The following is a 23,038-nucleotide window of genomic DNA, read 5'->3' as shown; positions in this document are numbered from 1 at the left end:
GGATATGGGTAAATCGGCGCAACTTGACAGAAAGGTGGCACAAAAATTTTAAAAATGTATCATTTATTGCCATAATTAAAAACTGCCATGAGAATATCATCTCGTGAAAAAGTGTCCATTTGGCTTCTAATGTGGCCAGCCATGTTCCCAGATGAAATCCAATCCTGTTGAAATTGGGTGTCTAATGTCAGTATATGTATTCTAACTACATGCTAAATTGGTCTATATCGTTGAAATTTTGTACGTGATGTTAGTATATGCCCTATAATAACCATACACGAATTTGTACGGTCTTGAGTTCTTGAGCTTCATTGAGAAGCAAAATTCATCCGACCCAGTTAAAATTTGATGTGCCATATCAATCTTGTTTGGAATTTATAAAAACCAAATAATTAAATTGAATTTAATAAAATTATATTACAATTAAATTTTAAAACATAAATATAAATTTATTAAAATTAAATTTATTTATATTTAATATAATAAATTTAAATTGTGCGCATAATTTTGGTAGAGAATTTTAACCCTAGGATAGACGAAAAGCTTTCGATCACTAAGCGCTCAAAGTCAAATTTGGTCTGGCCAGACCAAGTAGTCTATCCTAGGGTTAATACTTTTCGCAATGCTGTAATTTCTGCTCGTCAAAAATCAAAGAATGCAAACGCCAAACTTTATAGATATCTTTATACCATCGTTAAAGTTTTGATTCCATAAGGCCCTCTTCACAATTTTTATTCTTTCGAAATCCGTTATGTCCCATTACATAGGGATTTTTCAAACCTATTTGTACATTCTATATATAAACCAACGTTGCCACAAAGCAAAAGTAGGTTATATGACATTTCATTTTTAATATTCTTTAAAAAAAAAATGTTGGGAAATTTTGTTTTTGTGTCTTTATTGATATTTAGATCCCCCGAAAAAAAACTATTTTAAACAGACTTAGTAAATCTAGCCGGTAAGCCAACAATACAATATTGTTGATATAGTTTTCATTTGCAGCATATGGTATTTGATTTACAATTCTAGTTTTTTTCTTTCTTTTTTTGGTCAACCGTTTTTGTACATACTAGGAATTTTGGTCTGTTTGGGCAATACAAAACTCCTTATTTTATAGCTGGTGTATATAGAAAAGCTTTACGCATACAATTTTGACAAAACACATATATATGAGAAAAATGCAATAAACGAGAAATAATGCATGCAACTAAAAAATGTCTATTGCACATGTTTTTTTTTTTTTGAAATTTAGAACAAAAGTTTAGACATAAATACGACATAGTTTTGTGTAGAAATTAAAAGAAATTGTTTGGTTTGCCAAACGTATACTTTAGAGAATTTTTTTCTTAAAAAAAAAAATAAATGGGCAAATTGTTTTCATATTTTTGCCACAAGCATAAAAATTCTATTGAGGAAAATTTCAATGAAATTGAGTTTCTGTAATTTTTTCAAAATCAATTCAAAACCAGATTCCATTTTGTCCATTTTGTCCTATATACTCTGTTACAAATTGTCTTTTATGCGTTAAAATCATAAAATCATTACAAAACAACTTTTAAATACAGAATTTGATACCGCTTTTTATTATCAAGGATTATATACAAGTATAGATATTTTGACTTTACAGTTTTTGATTAAAAAGAGCGAAATAAATGTATGCTATGCTTTTAATATTCCAGTAACCGAGTTTTCGGGTTTTCAAAATTACTTTAAGAAATCTCATTGAATTTTTATATTGATCAAAAGCAGCTTATCCATTTTTAATATTGATCGAAAAAAGACTATAGTCGATGCTCGACTAAACGAACATCTCAAAACATCGAAAAACAAAAACAACATTCTGAAAACTGTAAATTCGTCCAACCGAATTTGTTTATTTTTCAAATCGACACAATTTTGTTTTTCGACTTTTACTGACTGCTTAAGCAATGACGTTGACTTAAGCCGATTTTTGATGATGAAATTGGAATTGCAAAGAGAATCAAAACTTTCCAAAAATTATTAGCCGGCATAAGGTGAATATTTATGTGCAAAACTATCGAGGTTTATTGCATTTCAAAAAATTTCTAAAATTCTAAAATTTGGCTTTTCAAAATTTTAAACAACTAGAAAAGAGAGTATCCTGCGCTCCTTTTTATACCCTCCACTATAGGATGGGGGTATATTAACTTGGTCATTCCGTTTGTAACACATCGAAATATTGCTCTAAGACCCCATAAAGTATATATATTCTGGGTCGTGGTAAAATTCTGAGTTGATTTGAGCATGTCCGTCCGTCCGTCCGTCTGTTGAAATCACGCTAACTTCCGAACGAAACAAGCTATCGACTTGAAACTTGGCACAAGTAGTTGTTATTGATGTAGGTCGGATGGTATTGCAAATGGCACCATATAAACGGACCCCCAAATTTGGCTTGCGATTGCTCTAAGAGAAACAAATTTCATCCGATCCGGCTGAAATTTGGTACATGATGTTAATATATGGTCTCAAACAACCGTGCAAAAAGTGGTCTACATCGGTCAACAATTATATATAGCCCCCATATAAACGAACCCCCAAATTTGGCTTGCGATTGCTCTATGAGAAGCAAATTTCATCCGATCCGGCTGAAATTTGGTACATGGTGTTAGTATATAGTCTCTAATGACCATGCAAAACTGGTCCACATCGGTCCATAATTATATATAGTCCCATATAAAAACCGATCACAAGATTGACCTCCGGAGCCTCTTGGAAGATCAAAATTCATATGATTCAGTTGAAATTTGGTACGTGGTGTTAATATATGGCCTGAAACACCCATGCAAAAATTGGTCTAAATCGGTCAATAATTATATGTAGGCCCCATATAAACCGATCCCCAGATTTGACCTCCGGAGGACAAAGTTCATCCGATTCGATTGAAATTTGGTACGTGATGTTAGTATATGGTATCCAACAACCATGCAGGAATTGGTTCATATCAGTCCATAATTATATGTAGCCCCCATATAAACCAATCCCCAGATTTGACCTGCGGTGCCTGTTGGAGAAGCAAAATTCATCCGATCTGGTTGAAATTTGGTACGTGGTGGTAGTATATGATATTTAAGAACCATGCCATAAGTGGTCCATATCAGTCCATAATCATATATTACCCCCATATAAACCGATCCCGAGATTTGGTTTTGGATGCTCTTGGAGGAGCAAATTTCATCCGAGTCAGTTGAAATTTGGTACATTGTGCTAGTATATGGCCGTTAACAACCATGCCTAACTAGGTCCATATCGGTCTATAGTTATACATAGTCCTCAGATAAATCGATCCCCAATCACACAAAAATTGGTCCATATCAAGTTCATAATTCTATATAGCCCCCATATAAGCGACCCCCATATTTCAATTCTGACTCTCTACGTACCGTGCAAAAGTCCATATCGATTCGTAATTATTTGTAGACTTACATAACTTTTTTGTCTAATATATACCATGTATGGACTAATTCACAAGTTAGAAAACTATGTTAAGAAGTTTGAAGATACCACGTCCCAAGTTATTCGATTGTGGATGGCAGTCTTTCGTAGAAGTTTCTATGCAATCCATGGTGGAGGGTACATAAGCTTCGGCCTCGCCGAACTTCCGGCTGTATATATTTGTTATTATTTTATTATTCAATTTGTATTATATTTATTTTTATAAATTAAGTCAATTATTCATGAAATTGTATAGCTTTTGGTATGTCAACCATTCCACCATAGTGCCTCCCAAAGTCGGTTTGAGGTCATCTTCAAAACTATCACAAGTATGTTGGTCGTGTTTGTGGATAAGACTATTGACTTCAAAAGGGTGGTTAAATTGTAAGGGCCGATGTTGAAGGTGAACCACACCTAGACGCCAAGTTTTTTTTCGAATTTTATTTGACATTTCTCTATTTCAGACTTATTCAATTTGAACCATGGGGAGATACACAATCCAATAACGTGCTAAATGGTTCCAAGAAATGGTAACAGGGAATGATCAATTTTCGAAGAAAATCATCTTCAGTGATGAGGCACATTTTCACCTCAGTGGATTCGTCAATAAACAGAATTTCCGAATTTGGGCGAATGAGAATCCAAGAGTGATTGTCGAAAAACCAATGAACCCACAAAGAGTGACTGTTTGGTGCGGTTTATGGGATGGCGGCATAATCGGGCCGTATTTTTTCCAAAATGAGGCCGGTCAGGCAGTTACTGTGAATGGTGTTCGCTATCTGAGATGATAACGAACTTTGTATGGCCCGAATTGGAAGATATGGATGTGGACGATATGTGGTTTCAGCAGGACGGTGCCACTTGCCACACAGCTAACGAAACAATGGCTCTTTTGCGCAACAAATTCAATGGCCGTGTTATCTCACTTAATGGCGATGTCAATTGGCCGCCAAGATCATGTGATTTGACACCGTTGAACTTTTTTCTTTGGGGTTATTTGAACGAAAAGGTGTACGTCGATAAGCCAGCAACAATTCAAGAGCTACAGGATGAGATAATTCGGCACATTAACGGCATAGAACCTCCATTATGCCTCAGCGTCATCGAAAATTTGGACCATCGGATGAAGGTGTGCCACCGAGGTCGCGGCGTCCATTTGGCCGATATTTTGTTCCATACATAATTGAGTAATACCACATATCATAATAAAATAAAATTACACTAATTTCGTAAATAGATTGTTTTTATTCAAAATCAACATCGGCCCTTGAAATTTTAACCACCCTTTACTTTTCGATTGTTTTTATACCCTTCGACACACTGTGGAACAGGGTATTATAAGTTAGTGCATATGTTTGCAACACCCAGAAGGAGACGATATAGACACATGGTGTCTTTGGCAATAATGCTCAGGGTGGGTCCCTGAGTCGATCTAGCCATGTCCATCCATCTGTCCGTCCGTCTGTCTGTGAACACATTTTTGTGATCAAAGTCTAGGTCGCAGTTTAAGTCCAATCGCTTTGGGAGCCACCGTGGTGCAATGGTTAGCATGCCCGCCTTGCATACACACGGTCATGGGTTCGATTCCTGTTTCGACCGAAAACCACAAAGATTTTCAGCGGTGGATTATCCCACCTCAGTAATGCTGGTGACATTTCTGAGGGTTTCAAAGCTTCTCTAAGTGGTTTCACTGCAATGTGGAACGCCGTTCGGACTGGGCTATAAAAAGGAGGTCCTTTGTCATTGAGCTTAACATGAAATCGGGCAGCACTCAGTGATAAGAGAGAAGTTCACCAATGTGTTATCACAATGTACTGAATAGTCTAAGTGAGCCTGATACATCGGGCTGCCACCTAAGCTAACCTAACCTAACTTCTTCTTTCCACCGTACGCTTCTTTTATTCCAAGATATCTTTGTCCTTAACGAATTCCTTCCTAATTCCTAATATTTTTCCAAGCTGGACCAACCTAACCTTAGTCCAATCGCCTTCAGATTTGGCACAAGTTCCACTTTTGGGTCAGAATAGAACCCTATTGATTTTGGAAGAAATCGGTTCAGATTAAGATATAGCTCCCATATATATCTTTCGCCCGATATGCACTTATATGGACCCAGAAGCCAGAGTTTTACCCTGATTTGCTTGAAATTGTGCGCAAACATAACACATGGTCGTATAGTCAAGTGTGCAAAATTTGATTGAAATCGGTTCAGATCTAGATATAACTCCCATATATATCTTTCGCAAGATATGGACTTATATGTCCCCAGAAAACAGAGTTTTACCCTTATTTGCTTGATATTTTGTACCAAGAGAACAATAAGTACTATAGTCATGTGTGCCAAATTTGATTGAAATCGGTTCAGATTGAGATATAGCTCTCATATACATCTTTCGCCCGATATAGACTTATATGGCCCTAGAAGCTAGAGTTTTAGCCCAATTTGGTTGAAATATTGCCCTAGGAGTGCAATTAGTAGTGTAGTCAAGTGTGCCAAATTGTATTGAAATCGGTTCAGATTTAGACATAGCTCCCATATATACGTGAAATTTTGCACAGGGAGTAGAATTAAAATACTAAGTATGCATGACAAATTTGGTTGAAATCGGTTCAGATTTCTACATAGGTTCTATATATATATATATATATATATATATATATATATATATATATATATATATATATATATATATATATATATATATATATATATATATATATATATATATATATATATATATATATATATATATATATATATATATATATATATATATATATATATATATATATATATATATATATATATATATATATATATATATATATATATATATATATATATAATATATATATATATATATATATATATATATGTATATATATATATATATATATATATATATATATATATATATATATATATATATATATATATATATATATATATATATATATATATATATATATATATATATATATATATATATATATATATATATATATATATATATATATATATATATATATATATATATATCCTTTCGATTTGGGCAAAAATGACCAAAATACCCGCATTTTCCTTATAAAATCGCCACTGCTAAGTCGAAAACTTGTAAAAGTGACTCAAATTTTCCTTTATTTCTAATACATATCTATCGAGCGATAAACCATAAATACACTTTGCGAAGTTGCTTCAAAATTGGTTCAGATTAAAATGTTTCACCACTACTGTGGTACAGGGTATAATAAGTTTGTGCATTTGTATGTAACGCCAAGAAGGAAAAGTCTGAGACTCATCGTTTAGTATACCGATTGTCTTAGAATTAAATTCTGAGTCGATTTAGCGATGTCCGTCTGTCTGTCTGTCCGTCTGTCTGTTGGTGTATTTTTGTGTGTCCTAAAATTTGGTACAGGGTTCTGTTTCGGCTCAATGACGATCCCTATTGATTTTGGAAAAAATCGGTTCAGATTTAGATATAGCTGCCATATATATTTTTCACCGATCGGGTCATAATTGGCGTGTATATCAACCGAACTTCCTCAAATTCCGTACATCCGAATATTTTATGAGTCTCGAAAAACTTGCAAAATATCAGCCAAATCGGTTCAGATTTAGATATAGCTCCCATATATAGCTTTCGCCCGATTTACACTCATTTGCCCACAGAGGCCAATTTTTTGCTCCGATTTAGTTGAAATTTTGCACAGAGAGAAGAATTAGCATTATAGCTATGCGTGCCAAATTTGGTTGAAATCGGTTCAGATTTAGATATAGCTCCCATATATAGCTTTCGCCCGATTTACACTCATATGACCACAGAGGCCAATTTTTAACTCCGATTTAGTTGAAAATTTTGCACAAGGAGTAGAATTAGCATTGTAGCTATGCGTGCCAAATTTGGTTCAAATCGGTTCAGATTTAGATATATCTCCCATATATAGCTTTCGCCCGATTTACACTCATATGACCACAGAGGCCAATTTTTAACTCCGATTTAGTTGAAATTTTGCACAAGGAGTAGAATTAGCATTGTAGCTATGCGTGCCAAATTTGGTTCAAATCGGTTCAGATTTAGATATATCTCCCATATATAGCTTTCGCCCGATTTACACTCATATGACCACAGAGGCCAATTTTTAACTCCGATTTAGTTGAAATTTTGCACAAGGAGTAGAATTAGCATTGTAGCTATGCGTGCCAAATTTGGTTGAAATCGGTTCAGATTTAGATATAGCTCCCATATATATGTTTTTATGATTTCGACAAAAATGGCCAAAATTCCGACATTTTCCTTGTAAAATCGCCACTGCTTAGTCGAAAAGTTGTAAAAATTACTCTAATTTTCCTAAACTTCTAATACATATATATCGAGCGATAAATCATAAATAAACTTTTGCGAAGTTTCCTTAAAATTGCTGCAGATTTAAATGTTTCCCATATTTTTTTACTAAAATTGTATTCCACCCTAGTGCATTAGCCGACTTAAATTTCGAGTCTATAGATTTTGTAGAAATCTATCAAATTATGTCCAGATCGAGTGATATTTAAATGTATGTATTTGGAACAAACCTTTATATATAGCCCCCAACACATTTGACGGATGTGATATGGTATCGAAAATTTAGATCTACAAAGTGGTGCAGGGTATAATATAGTCGGCCCCCGCCCGACTTTAGACTCTCCTTACTTGTTTTCTACTAACATAGTGTACCATCCCAGGGCATTAGCCGACTTAAATTTTAAGTCTATAGATTATAAATTTTGTTCAGATGGAGTGAGATTTAAATGTATGTATTTGAGACAAAAACGTTTATATATAGCACCCAACACATTTGACGTAGTATCGAAAATGTGGATTTACAATGCGGTGCGTGGTATACTATAGTCGGCCCCGTCCGACTTTAGACTTTCCTTATTTGTTTTTTATAAACTCCACCATAGGATTTGTAACACAACGAAATATTGGTCTAAGATCCCATAAAGTATTCTGGCTCGTGGTGAAATTCAGCGATGTTCGTCCTCTAACACCCATATTGGTCCATATCGGTTCACAATTATATTTAGCCCCCATATAAACCGATCTCCAGATTTTGCTTGCGGATCCTCTTGGTGGAGCAAATTTCATACGATCCGCTTAAAACTAGGTACGTGAAATTAGTATATGGTCTCTAAGATTGAAGCAAATGTTAGTCATTATAGGTCCATAACAATATATGGCCTCCATATAAACCGATAAACAGATTTGACCTCCGAAACCTGTTGGAGAATCAAATTTCATCCGATTCGGTTCAAATGTAGATGTACGTAGTAAATGTCTGGTTTTGCACTATTTATTTGATTTGCCAAAATTGGGGCATTTGATTGTAGAAGTAAATATTTCCTACAAAATTCCATAGTATTTGATCTTCTGCCCAATTGACCTTAACCACTACTTGACTGATTTGGTTTCTTGGAATTCTTGTGAAAATCTGTATTGTCCACCGAAAATACCAGAGCTAACATTTGATGTTTGTTTCTTTGGCAGTCATAGATTACCCTCACCTAGTTGGCCAAAATAGGGGTATGAGATTGGATCGATACAAATTTCATATGAAAATAGTGTCCTATATAGATCTCATATGGCCTTTAATTGTATAACACCCTTTTGAGAGTGAATGAGTTTCATAAATACATGCACATACATTATTGTAGACAAAATAAAAAAACCAAAAAAAAAAACCACTTCTGTATTGGTGATAAAACTTGTGCTGGTTCCGATGGTTGCTCTATGGTGGTGGATAGTGGGTGATAGCAATAAATTTTATGACTGCTAAAAGCAAACATACATCTTTGTATTTGCCATTGCATTATTCAGCATGATGCAGACATGCGAAACCCAGAGTTTCGTGTTTTGTTTTTTCCTCAACCGGCTGCAGCACACACATAAGAATGGTTTTGGGTGGATGGGTGCATGGTTAAAGATGTCACTTGATTCTGGTTGTGATGTTAAAGCCACAGGCTTGGTAGTTTGGTCTTGTAGAGCATCATTGTCCATTATACCAGACGTACACATATTGCCTTGACTGGATTGATAATGACCATTTCTTTCAGAGCAAGGCATTTGCTGTTGCTGCCGATGCTGAAGCTGCTATAAAGCATGTTTGTACGGCATCAAACCGCAAACAATTTACGTTCTCCTCCATTTGTTGGAGATTTTTACATTGTCTGTCTTGCTAGAAAGAAGCAAAAAAAAAAATTAAAATAAATACTTGACATTTTATTGAAGTTGAAAAAAATGGAGTTTAAGTACACTTAATGCTTGGAAAAGAAATGATATTAAAATTTACGAGAACATTTTCGCATAATATATAATTAAATTAAATGTAATTTTTTTCAGGATATGTATAATAAATATTGCTAATAGTAATAAAAACAATTATACTTTACAGAATATATAATTGATTTATTTTCAATTAGCTCCATTTGTCACATTTTATGAAATGTGTGTCGTTATCTCTATGTCATGGGCATAGAGACCTAGGTGGCGTATGATTATGCCATGCGAAATGAATTTGCAATGCTTATACGCACTGATGTCCACATTTATACCTCAAAATAACAGATTTTTTTGTAGTGTTGAATAGAAGAAATTAAGCATAACTTGTAAATCTGTTTATACGATATTAAAACCAGTGTTGTCACAAATAAGATTTACCGTCATTTTAACAATTTATACGAGCCAAAAAGGAAAATAGCCATTCGACGATTTTGCCCAACAAATGGCGATTTTTGTATAAATGAAATACACCCGTTCTTCATCATGCCTACAAATTGTAGAAGGTGGCTACTTTGATAATTATATCCTGCGCCACAGTTAGTGCATATATTTGCAACACCCAGAAGGAGACGAGATAGACACATGGTGTATTTGGAAATATTGCTCAGGGCCGGCCTCTGAGTCGATCTGAGTCCGTCTGTCTATGAACACATTTTTGTGATCAAAGTCTTGGTCGCAATTTAAGTCCAATCGATTTCAAATTTGGCACAAGCAAGTGTTTTGGGTTAAAATAGAACTCTGTTGATTTTGGTAGAAATCGGTTCAGATTTAGATATAGCTCCCATATATATCTTTCGCCCGATATGCACTTATATGGACCCAGAAACCATAGTTTTACCCTGATTTGCTTGAAATTTTGCACAAGGAGTGCAAGTGATAGTGTCATAAAGTGTGTCGATTTTTGTTGGAATCGGTTCAGGTTTAGATATAGCCTCCATATATATCTTTCTCCCGATATGCACTTATATGGCCCTTTAAGCCATAGTTTTGCCCTGATTTGCTTTAAATTTTGTACAGGGAGTAGAGTTAACGTTCTCGATTCAAATTGATGCAGATTTAGATACATCTCCCATATATATTTTTTGTCCGATTTACACTCATATGACTCCAGAGAGTAGAATTAACATTGTAGCTTTGCATGCCAAATTTGGTTGAACTCGGTTCAGATTTAGATATAGCTCCCATATATATCTTTCACCCGATTTTCCGTCATATAACCACAGAGGTCAAAGTTTTTTAAATACTAAATATACATGTCAAATTTGGTTGAAATCGTTTCAGATTTCGATGTAGCTTCCATATATATGTTTTTCCGATTTGGACAAAAATGACCAAAATACCCACATTTTCCTGATAAAATCGCCACTGCTAAGTCGAAAAGTTGTGACTCAGTGACTCAAATTTTCCTTTATTTCTAATGCATATCTATCGAAAGATAAATCATAAATACACTTTTGGGAAGTTGCCTCAAAATTGGTACAGATTTAAATGTTTCCCACCATAGAATGGTGACGGGGGTATTATAAGTTTGTCATTCCGTTTGTAGCACATCGAAATATCGATTTATGACTATATAAAGTATATATATATATATATATTCTTGATCAGGGAGAAATTCTAAGACAATATAACCGTCTGTTCGTCTGTCTGGTTGTTGTAATCACGCTACAAACTTCAATAATGAAGCAATCGTGCTGAAATTTTGCACAAACTCGTCTTTTGTCTGCAGGCAAGTCAAGTTCGAAGATAGGCTATATCGGTCCAGGTTTTGATATAGTCCCCATATAAACCGACCTCCCGATTTGGGGTCTTGGGCTTATAGAAATCGTAGTTTTTATCCAATTTGCCTGAAATTTGAAATCTGGAGGTATTTTATGACCATAAAGAGATGTGCCAAAAATGGTGAGTATCGGTCCACGTTTTAGTATAGCCCCCATATAGACCGATCTCCCGATTTTACTTCTTGGGCTTATAGAAACCGCAGTTTTTATTCAATTTACCTGAAATTTGAAATCTAGAGGTATTGTAGGACCACAAATACGTGTGCCAAAAATTGTGAGTATCGGTCCATATTTTGGTATAGCCCCCATATAGACCGATCTCCCGATTTTACTTCTTGGGCTTATAGAAAACGCAGTTTTTATTCAATTTACCTGAAATTGGAAATCTAGAGGTATTGTAGGACCACAAATACGTGTGCCAAAAATTGTGAGTATCGGTCCATATTTTGGTATAGCCCCCATATAGACCGATCTCCCGATTTTACTTCTTGGGCTTATAGAAACCGCAGTTTTTATTCAATTTATCCGAAATTGGAAATCTAGAGGTATTGTAGGACCACAAATATGTGTGCCAAAAATTGTGAGTATCGGTCCATATTTTGGTATAGCCCCCATATAGACCGATCTCCCGATTTTATTTCTTGGGCTTATAGAAACCGCAGTTTTTATTCAATTTACCTGAAATTGGAAATCTAGAGGTATTGTAGGACCACAAATACGTGTGCCAAAAATTGTGAGTATCGGTCCATATTATGGTATAGCCCCCATATAGACCGATCTCCCGATTTGGGGTCTTGGGCTTATAGAAACCGTAGTTTTTATCCAATTTGTCTGAAATGGGAAATCTAGAGGTATTTTAGGACCATAAAGAGGTGTGCCGAAAATGGTGAGTATCGGTCCATATTTTAGTATAGCCCCCATATAGACCGATTTCCCGATTTTACTTCTTGGGCTTCAAGAATCCGCAGTTTTTATTCAATTTACCAGAAATTGGAAATCGAGAGGTATTTTAGAACCATAAAGATGTGTGCAAAAAATGGAGCGCATCGGTCCATGTTTTGGTATGGTCCCCATATAAACCGACCTCCCGATTTGGGGTCTTGGGCTTATAGAAACCGTAGTGTTTATCAAATTTGCCTGAAATTGGCAATCTGAAGGTATTTTAGGACGGTAAAGATGTGTGCCAAAAATGGTGAGTATCGGTCCATATTTTAGTATAGCCCCCATTAGAACGATTTCCCGATTTAACTCCTTGGATTTATAGAAACCGTAGTTTTTATCCGATTTGCTTGAAATTGTAAATATTCTGGTATCGTGTATCGGATTAAGTTTTTATCGGTCCATTTGGTAATGCCACCATATAGACCGATTTCACTTCTTGAGGGTATAGAAGGCGCACCGATCATGAAAATTGAATTGAAAATTTCCAGATTTTACTTCTCGGGTGAAAATCTACAGATTTAAGATTTCAAATCAAGACGTTATTTTATAATTTTCTTGGACACTTATAAGAGATGTTAATGATTCCTCTAAAACTCAAACAAAAATGGCTCTTATAAATCCAGAATCTTAAATAGTCTTCATAGGTAAAATCTTTAAATTTATCTTCGGGAAGTGTACTGGTTGAACTGCTCTGCTTGATCTGTCCTCAAACCCCCCTGAAATTTCAAAGGAAACCCTAGGTTAGGTAGCCCGTTGTATCAGGCTTACTTAGACTATTCAGTCCATTGTGATACCACATTGGTGAACTTCTCTCTTATCACTGAGTGCTGTCCGATTCCATGTTAAGCTCAATGACAAGGGACCTCCTTTTTATAGCCGAGTCCTTACGGCGTTTCACATTGCAGTGAAACCATTTAGAGAAGCTTTGAAACCCTCAGAAATGTCACCAGCATTACTGAGGTGGGTTAATCCACCGCTGAAAAACTTTTTGGTGTTCGGTCGAAGCAGGAATCGAACCCACGACCTTGTATATGCAAGGCGGGCATGCTAACCATTGCACCACGGTGGCTCCCAAACAAAGAAAAACACATTTTTTTTTTGTCAAAATTCGTTTTTATTATTCAACATAGTTCCCTTCAAGAGCGATACAACGATTATGACGACCTTCCAATTTTTTGATACCATTTTGGTAGTACTGCTTCGGTTTTGCCTCAAAATAGGCCTCAGTTTCGGTGATCACCTCTTTATTGCAGCCAATTCGAAACCCAATTCATGAATTTTGGCTATCGTTCTCAATGACTTGTGGCACGGTGCGTTGTCTTGGTGGAACAACACTTTTTTCTTCTTCATATGGGGCCGTTTTGACGCGATTTCGACCTTCAAACGCTCCAATAACGCCATGTAATAGTCACTGTTGATGGTGTTTCCCTTCTCAAGATAATCGATAAAAATTATTCCATGCGCATCCCAAAAAACAGAGGCCATTACTTTGGCAGCGGACTTTTGAGTCTTTCCACGCTTCGGAGACGGTTCACCGGTCGCTGTCCACTCAGCCGACTGTCGATTGGACTCAGGAGTGTAGTGATGGAGCCATGTTTCATCCATTGGGACATATCGACGGAAAAACTCGGGTGTATTACGAGTTAACAGCTGCAAACACCGCTCAGAATCATCCACACATTGTTGTTTGTGGTCAAATGTGAGCTCGCGCGGCAACCCATTTTGCACAGAGCTTCCGCATATCCAAATATTGATGAATGATATGACCAACACGTTCCTTTGATATCTTTAAGGCCTCTGCTATCTCGATCAACTTCAATTTATGGTCATTCAAAATCATTTTGTAGATTTTTTTAAAGTTTTCGTCGGTAACCACCTCTTTCGGGCGTCCACTGCGTACTCCGTCCTCCGTGCTCATTTCACCACGCTTGAATTTTGCATACCAATCAATTATTGTTGATTTCCCTGGGGCAGAGTCCGGAAACTCATTATCAAGCCAAGTTTTTGCTTCCACCGTATTTTTTCCCTTCAGAAAACATTATTTTATCAAAACACGAAATTCCTTTTTTTCCATTTTTTTCACAATAACAAAAGTTGCTTCACAAAAGACGCTCTATCTCACAAACTAATTGACTTACAGACGTCAAATTTTGACACGAATCATTTGAAGGTTGGTACTATATAAAAATAATATGCATTTAATACTAGCGACACCATCTATGTGTCAGACCGGGGACTTATCAGTCAACTTGTTATTTATCGACCGATAAATCATAAATACACTTTTGCGAAGATGCCTCAAAATTGGTTCAGATTAAAATGTTTCCCATATTTATACCCTGCGCCACACTGTGGAACAGGGTATTATAAATTAGTGCATATGTTTGTAACACCCAGAAGGAGACGAGATAGACACATGGTGTCTTTGGCAATAATGCTCAGGGTGGGTCCCTGAGTCGATATAACCATGTCCGTCTGTCCGTCCGTCCGTCCCTCCGTCCGTCTGTCTGTGAACACATTTTTGTGATCAAAGTCTAAGTCGCAATTTAAGTCCAATCGCCTTCAAATTTGGCACATGTTCCTAATTTGGGTCAGAATAGAACCCTATTGATTTTGGAAGAAATCGGTTCAGATTTAGATATAGCTCCTATATATATCTTTCGCCCGATATGAACTAATATGGACCCAGCAGCCAGAGTTTTATACCGATTTGCTTGAAATTTTGTACAAACATAACACTTAGTCGTATAGTCATGTGTGCCAAATTTGATTTAAATCGGTTCAGATTTAAATATAGCTCCCATATATATGTTTTTCTGATTTCGACAAAAATGGTCAAAATACCAATATTTTCCTTGTAAAATCGCCACTGCTTAGTCGAAAAGTTGTAAAAATGACACTGATTTTCCTAAACTTCTAATACATATATATCGAGCGATAAATCATAAAGAAACTTTTGCGAAAATTCCTTCAAATTGTTTCAGATTTAAATGTTTCCCATATTTTTTTTTTACAAACATTGTGTTCAACCCTAGTGCATTAGCCGACTTAGATTTTGAGTCTATAGATTTTGTAGAAGTCTATCAAATTCTGTTCAGATCGAGTGATATTTAAATGTATGTATTTGGGACAAACCTTTATATATAGCCCCCAACACATTTGACGGATGTGATAAGGTATCGAAAATTTAGATCTACAAAGTGGTGCAGGGTATAATATAGTCGGCCCCGCCCGACTTTAGACTTTCATTACTTGTTTCGGAATAAATTCTCAAATATTTAAAATAAAATACCACATTTTTAATCTGCGCTTGAAATATATAAACTTAAATGTCATCGCAATAGTTATGTCATTGAAAAAAAAAAATATCCACATCGGTCTCCATTTTGCACATCACTGTCAAATGTGTGGCAAAATGCATATTTCAGCAAATATCCGTTTTTTTTCGATGCAATTTTTAAGAAACTGGAGATATCGCGGTCCAGTGAAGACCCCAAAATATATGTTCACTAATCATCCAATTTTCCTCTGAGATATTTCTATTCTTAGGAACATATAAATTCAAATAATGTCCAATTTACTTTTATTGCATCCATCTGAATTTCTGTCTAGACATTTAAAATGACTAGTACTTAATATTCGAAATTACTTAAAATTTTGGAAACTAATGGAGCGTCATTTATATTTTTGTCAATTATTAATTTAACGTTTATAGTGATCAAAATAACTTTCTTATGCTAAAATAGGGTCTATTCTCTCACTAACATTATAATATTTTTTCATTCATTCCTATTTTCAGTTTCTGGATCTCTCACGTAATCAATTGACCGGTATTAACGAAGAACTTGTATTGCGTATACAGGCCATAAGAAATGTGCGACTTGACAATAATCCTTTAATATGTGATGAATGTCATATGGGGAAATTAATCGATGTTGTTAGACAGGTAAGTTCACATTAAAAAAAAAACTAAAATAAATAATTTCCTTCATATTATTTTGGTATTTGCGATTAATTTTATTTGAGATCTAAATTTTATTTTAGTTTTCGTTGTGTTTTTCTTTAAAGCATAGACTTTAATAACATCGTGTTTTAAACTTTTCATTGATTTAATAAATTTACGGCCATTTTCATGTAACTGCGTTAAGCTTTAACACCAGTCAATAAAAAGTAAATTGGAAATATCTTCTTTCCAATTCATTTTAACTGAAAATGTTTCAGTAGTTAAGTTCCGAATATATGCACAAAATTATAAATATGTCCATAGTACGGTTTAAAATCTTGTTAGCTAACGTAGCACTCACAGACAGATATTTCCATGAAGGAAATGGGAGCTAAAAAATTTTAGTTTTTTTTTCTATTTTGTTAAACACTTTTGGTAGTACAATAAAATCATAGAATTTTTAAAATATTTCAATTTGGTGCGAAATATTTCAATTTAGGGTGCGATATTTCTCAACAACTCCTTCAAAAAATTAAATATGAGAAATTCGTTAATATTTTTTTTCCTTGCCGAAATACAAATGTTTAAATTTCTAACTTTAAAAACTGAAATAAATTTTAAAGCTAGATGGGCCAGGTTGAATCTTATGTACTATCCAACCATGAATAGCTTACGAAATTCTGCTAATTCAAATTCTAATCGAATTACTGGGGTCGCGGTCGGGGCTGCCAATTTTGGTCTGATCGGACCAAAGTCGGTCCAAAAAATTATTACATTTTAAATTTGGTCCGATAGTCGGACCAAATGGAATTTCATTGTTTTTGTTCCATTTTCGTCAAATCGGTAGTTTTTCAAAATTTATAAAATTTTGACTAAAATCTCTATAGAAATAAAATTTTAACAAAATTTTCTATAGAAATAAAATTTTGGCAAAATTTTCTATAGATATATAAGTTGGACAAAATTTTCCATAGAAATAAAATTTTTGACAAAATTTTCTATAGAAATTAAATTTGGACAAAATTTTCTATAGAAATAAAATTTGGACAAATTTTTCTATAGAAATAAAATTTTAACAAAATTTTATATAGAAATAAAATTTTGACAAAATTTATATAGAAATGAAATTTTGGCAAAAATTTTAATAGAAATAAAATTTTGGCAAAATTGTCAATAGAAATAACATTTTGGCAAAATTGTCAATAAAAATAAAATTTTGGCAAAATTTTTAATAGAAATAGAAAATTGACAAAATTTTCTATCGATCCAACCATGGATTGCGCACGACATTCTGCTAATTCAAATTCTAATCGAATTACTTGGATCGTGGTCAGGGCTGCCATTTTGGTCCGATCGGACCAAAATTGGTCCAAACTATTATTAAATTTTAAACTTGGTCCGATGGTCGAACCAAATGGAATTTGGTTGTTTTTGATCCATATTCATCAAATCGACAATTTTTCCAAATTTTTAAAATTTTGGCAAAATTTTCTATAGAAATAAAATATTGATAAAATTTTATATAGAAATAAAATTTTGGCAAAATTTTCAATAGAAATAAAATGTTGGCAAAATTTTTAATAGAAATAGAAAATTAACAAAATTTTCTATCCAACCATGAATTGCGCACGACATTCTGCTAATTCAAATTCTAATCGAATTACTTGGATCGTGGTCAGGTCTGCCATTTTGGTCCGATCCGACCAAAATTGGTCCAGAAAATTATTAAATTTTAAATTTGGTCCGATGGTCGGACCAACCCAGCAAAAAAATTTGGAAGTACTTCCAAAGGCACAATTTTAAAATCATTTCAAAAAATGTCCTTCTGATGTGATGTTCTTTATTTTAACTACTCAAGAAATTCTTTTAATTCAATTTTTTATAACTCGCTTTTTTCATACCTGTAAAGGGCAATTTTCAAATATGTTAAAAACAGAGTAAGGATTAATAAAATGGTAAAAATTATTAAAATTTTGCCAAAAAAATTCTAAATTCATTCTAGAAAAAGTGCGAACTGTTGAAAATATTTGAAGTCAAGGGTGTAGACGAGTGTTAGATTGCATTAAAAATCATAAAAAATTATAATAATTAATTATTTGTCAAAATACCACAAAATTTTTTAATTCACATCCAAAACACTGAATTCGAACCACATATAAAGAAGTGATTCATATTCAGTGCAACGGCTGTTGAAATGGTGGACATCCGTCCTATGACAAGCCCATGTTAAATTCATCGCTTTTGCGTCAATTTTGCACCACATCCGGACCAAAAAGAACATTTTGACTACTTTTATGGCGACCCTTTTTTTGCTGGGAAATGGAATTTGGTTGTTTCTGGTCCATTTTCATCACATCGGTAGTTTTTCAAAATTTTTAAAATTTTGCCAAAATTTTCTGTAGAAATTAAATTTTGACTAAAATTTCTATAGAAATAAAATTTTAACAAAATTTTCTATATAAATAAAATTTTGGCGAAATTTTCTATAGAAATAAAATTTTGGCAAAATAGAAATGGAATTTTAAATTAATCGAATTTCTAAAGAAATTAAATTTTGACAAAATTTTCTATAGAAATAAAATTTTGCAAAAACTTTCTGTAGAAATAAAATTTTAACAAAATTTTATATAGAAATAAAATGTTAACAAAATTTTATATAGAAATAAAATTTTGACAAAATTCCGATTGGAACAAAATTGGTCCAAAAAATTATTAAATTTTAAATTTGGTCCCATAGTCGGACCAATTGGAATTTGGTTGTTCCTCGTCCATTTTTTTCACATCGGAAGTTTTTCAAAATTTTTAAAATTTTGACAAAAATTTCTGTAGAAATAAAATGTTGACTAAAATTTCTATATAAATAAAATTTTAGCGAAGTTTTCTATTGAAATGGAATTTCTAAAAAAATTAAATTTGGACAAAATATTCTATTTTCTATTATTCCATTTTCTATTGAAATGGAATTTCTAAAGAAATTAAATTTGGACAAAATATTCTATAGAAATAAAATTTGGACAACATGTTCTATAGATATAAAATTTGGACAAAATTTTCTATAGAAATAAAATGTTGACAAAAAATTTATATAGAAATAAAAGTTTGACAAAATTTTCTGTAAAAATAAAATTTTGACAAAATTTTCTATAGAAATAAAGTTTTTGACAAAATTCTATATAGAAATAAAAGTTTGACAAAATCTTCTGTAGAAATAAAATTTTGACAAAATTTTTAATAGAAATAAATAGAAATAAAAATGTTTAACAGAAATAAACATTTGATAAAATTTTCTATCGAAAAAAAAATTATAAATTATATTAATGTAATTTTGGAAAATTGTTGGTCCAAAATAAAATTCATTGTAGCAACGCTGGTCGTGGTAACAGTGACCGATGGGAAGGTATGTTAAACCTTCTTAACATTGTCTTCCTTTGGAGTCTTTGCTTGATAAAAAAAGGCAATATAAATACCTATATAAGATTCATTAGTTATTGGGAATAAAATTTCGATTTCAGTGAAATTGTCCCTAATTTCGATGTATTTTTCTAAATTGACTATAAAGCTAAAACGTATTCCAAAATATGAACTGCTTTTCAAGACCTCATTCTCCTGCAATGCTCCAATTGTTTGGCCCGGAATCAAACCAAAACATAACTTCAAAGATGAAATCTTTGGCAGCGATTTTTCAGTGTATGTTAGGAAAAGTTTGGCTCATAAGTTTGTCTAAGCACAAAATTCCAAACTGAGCAGCCAAGCCATGATCACAAGACAAGTTTTCGATCTATATGAATTCCGATTCTTCTGAAATTTAAAATCGATCTGAATTATTAAAAAGGCTTAAATACAAAACATTGTTTTAATTCTTGAAAATTTCCTAAAATAATAAAAAGTGTGTCTTAAAAATTTTCACAAATTCAAATTAATTTTTAAATTTTTAATAAAAAATTAAAATTAATTTTACCCACCTACAAAAAATGGAAATATCCTATCTTTTAGTATGACATGTCCCTATTTTCCGTGGAATGGTTTATATACATTTTCTCTTCCTTAGCCCCATCTCTATATATATATAACAGAAAATAAGAACGCGAAAAATATATGAAAAATGCAAATGATGTTTTTCGCATTGTTGTTCCAAAAGAAAAGAGAAACAAAAAAACAGAGATTTTAAATATGAAAATAGTTATTTGTCATGCAACTGCTTTTTTACTACAATTTCGTTGTGTTTCCGCAATTTCTGGTTAGTTATTTGGGGATGAATGTTATCTAATATTAGTTGAGTTTCAACCAGCAATTTATTGTTCTCCTACAAAATGGTGGTATAAAAGACGTAGTATGAAAAGGAAATGGAATTAAATTATTTTAAAGGGACTTTGTTTTTAAATTTTAAAACTTTTCAATATAATAATGGACTTTAAAGAAGCTCTTCATATTCCTATTGTCCCCACCAAAAACAAATAATTACTTTGAGATTCTATGATGTAGAAGTTTGGAGAAGCTCTCCGCATTCCTATTGTTCCCAACTATTAGCATGAATAAATCACATACAATCTCTAACGAAATTCCTACTGTTCCAACCTACTATATTCAATAATTTTGTTAAATGAATGGAGTTAAAATATAAATTTTTTTCTAATTTAAATTTAAAATTCTCTTTACTTATTGCAAATAATGAAGCACACATATTGTTGGTTGATACAATTTTTAATATATCACTTTATTTTGGTGCAAACAAAAACGAGTTTGAAGATACTCTTTAGATTCCTATTGTCCCCACTTATTAGATAGGAAAAAAATCAATTAAACCATTACTTAAATAGTTTTAAAAATTGCTTTAAAAATTATTTTTAAAAAAATACTTAAAACATTACTTTAAAGAATCTAACGAAATTCCGATTGTTCCAAACTACTACAAGGATTAAAATTTTGTTTATTAAATAGATGAATTTATTACTTTTATTTTTAATTTAAATTTCGTTATATTTAACGCGAATAATAATACACATTTAATTTTGCTTGATAAAATTTTATTATATAACACTGAAAGTTATAGATTTAATTTGACCCCTCCTTAGCTACTCCCATGGTTTTTTATATAAATTGTATATTTATGTTTCATAAGTTTTTGTTTTTTTTTTTTGGCAACTATTTTTTTCTGTTATGATTTACAATTTGTTACTTTTGTCGTTTAGTATATCTGTGTGGTATATATGTCCGGCCATTCATCTCATATTCACCTGGTCTGTTTTTTTTCTACAATTTTTTTTAGTTACAATGGAAGTGGGAAACATATCCGATTTGTTTTCTACCAAAAACATTAAGAGGTGCTGAGATAACAGACTTGGATGCCAATGGTTTGGATTCATGCTTGCAGTATATAACGGACGAAGAACAAAATGCAGCGAGTACTTCACACAATTTTCTTGAAGCTGGTAAGTGCCTTTTCGATTATTTTTTTCATTTTTTGTTTATACTTGAGGAGAATTTAATAAAGAATTTATGTTGAAAATAATAAAAATATTATAATGTTTATACTGATGTTAACAATACACAGAAAAAAATATTATTTTGTTTCAAAAACCCAATTAAATGATACAATTAATTAATTAATTCTTAACCGATTGCTCAAATCACGGATTTGATAATATCAATCATTCAAACCATTTAAAAAATAAATTTATAAAAAAAAAATAAATTGATTTTGTGCAAATATCGCAAATATTTTATTTAAATTAAAATATTTTTTTTTAATTAAAATTGTAATTAAAACTTATAAAATTTATCAATTAAAACTGTACAAAAGTGTTGAATTAAAAAATTAAATTAATTCATAGAATTTTTTAACTAAAACAAAACTCAATAAAAAAAAATAATTGGATCAATTAATTTTTAATGGACTGACTGAAGACATAAAAATCAATACGATTTCGTGTTTTTTTTCGGTAGGATTTATTTTTGTTTTTATTAACAAATCAACTGAATTAATAAAATATTTTTTTTTTTTTCAAATTCCTTTAAAATGTTAACTAAAAAATATTGTAGCTTTTTTCTATGTAGAAAAATAAAAAATAATAAATTAAAAAAAAAGTATTTTTTGTTTTAAGTACATACCATAAGTTTTTTAATTCGTTTTGTATTGCTTAATAGGTTTTAAAATATTAAAAAAAAACTTTATTTATTTATTTATTAATTACATTTACAATAAAATTATAAATATAATTGTAAGCTTTGACTTTTTTCTTGATTTTTGAGGTGACAAAAAAAAATTTTTTTCTGTATGCTAATAACATTTGTTTTGTTTAAAAAATTAATTGAAACAATTAAAGTTTAAATTGAAGAATTTTCCATGTTAGATAAAATGTAATCTGAAAAAATTTTGTTGATTTTTTCTGTGTAGAAAAAAGGCCAAATTGTAAATTGTTTCAAATTAAATTTTAATTAAATTTAAAAAAAATATATATTCAATTACAATTTCAATTATGTTATTAACAATATACCATTAAAATTTAATTAGTTTTTAACAAATATTCAATTGAAAATTTTATTAATTTAAAAAATTGTTTAACTAAAACAAAAATTAATCACAAAAAATAATTTTATCA

At 32.2% G+C, this 23,038-nt stretch overlaps 1 protein-coding gene across 1 annotated transcript in view; it reads left to right on the top strand.

The window, feature by feature from the left end:
* The window catches only part of rdo (leucine-rich repeat domain-containing protein reduced ocelli), a 400,748-nt gene that overhangs the window by 362,401 nt on the left and 15,309 nt on the right, over positions 1-23,038 (top strand). The window contains exons 11-12 of the mRNA XM_075297349.1: positions 16,296-16,442; positions 21,706-21,868. Of these exons, the coding sequence (XP_075153464.1) occupies positions 16,296-16,442; positions 21,706-21,868 (310 nt within the window). The remainder of the gene's footprint in view (positions 1-16,295; positions 16,443-21,705; positions 21,869-23,038) is intronic.

Source organism: Haematobia irritans, chromosome 2 (genome assembly GCF_050003625.1).
Source record: "Haematobia irritans isolate KBUSLIRL chromosome 2, ASM5000362v1, whole genome shotgun sequence".
In the NCBI taxonomy this organism is placed as follows: Eukaryota; Metazoa; Arthropoda; class Insecta; order Diptera; family Muscidae; genus Haematobia; species Haematobia irritans.
This window is presented reverse-complemented; position numbering and strand designations above follow the sequence as displayed.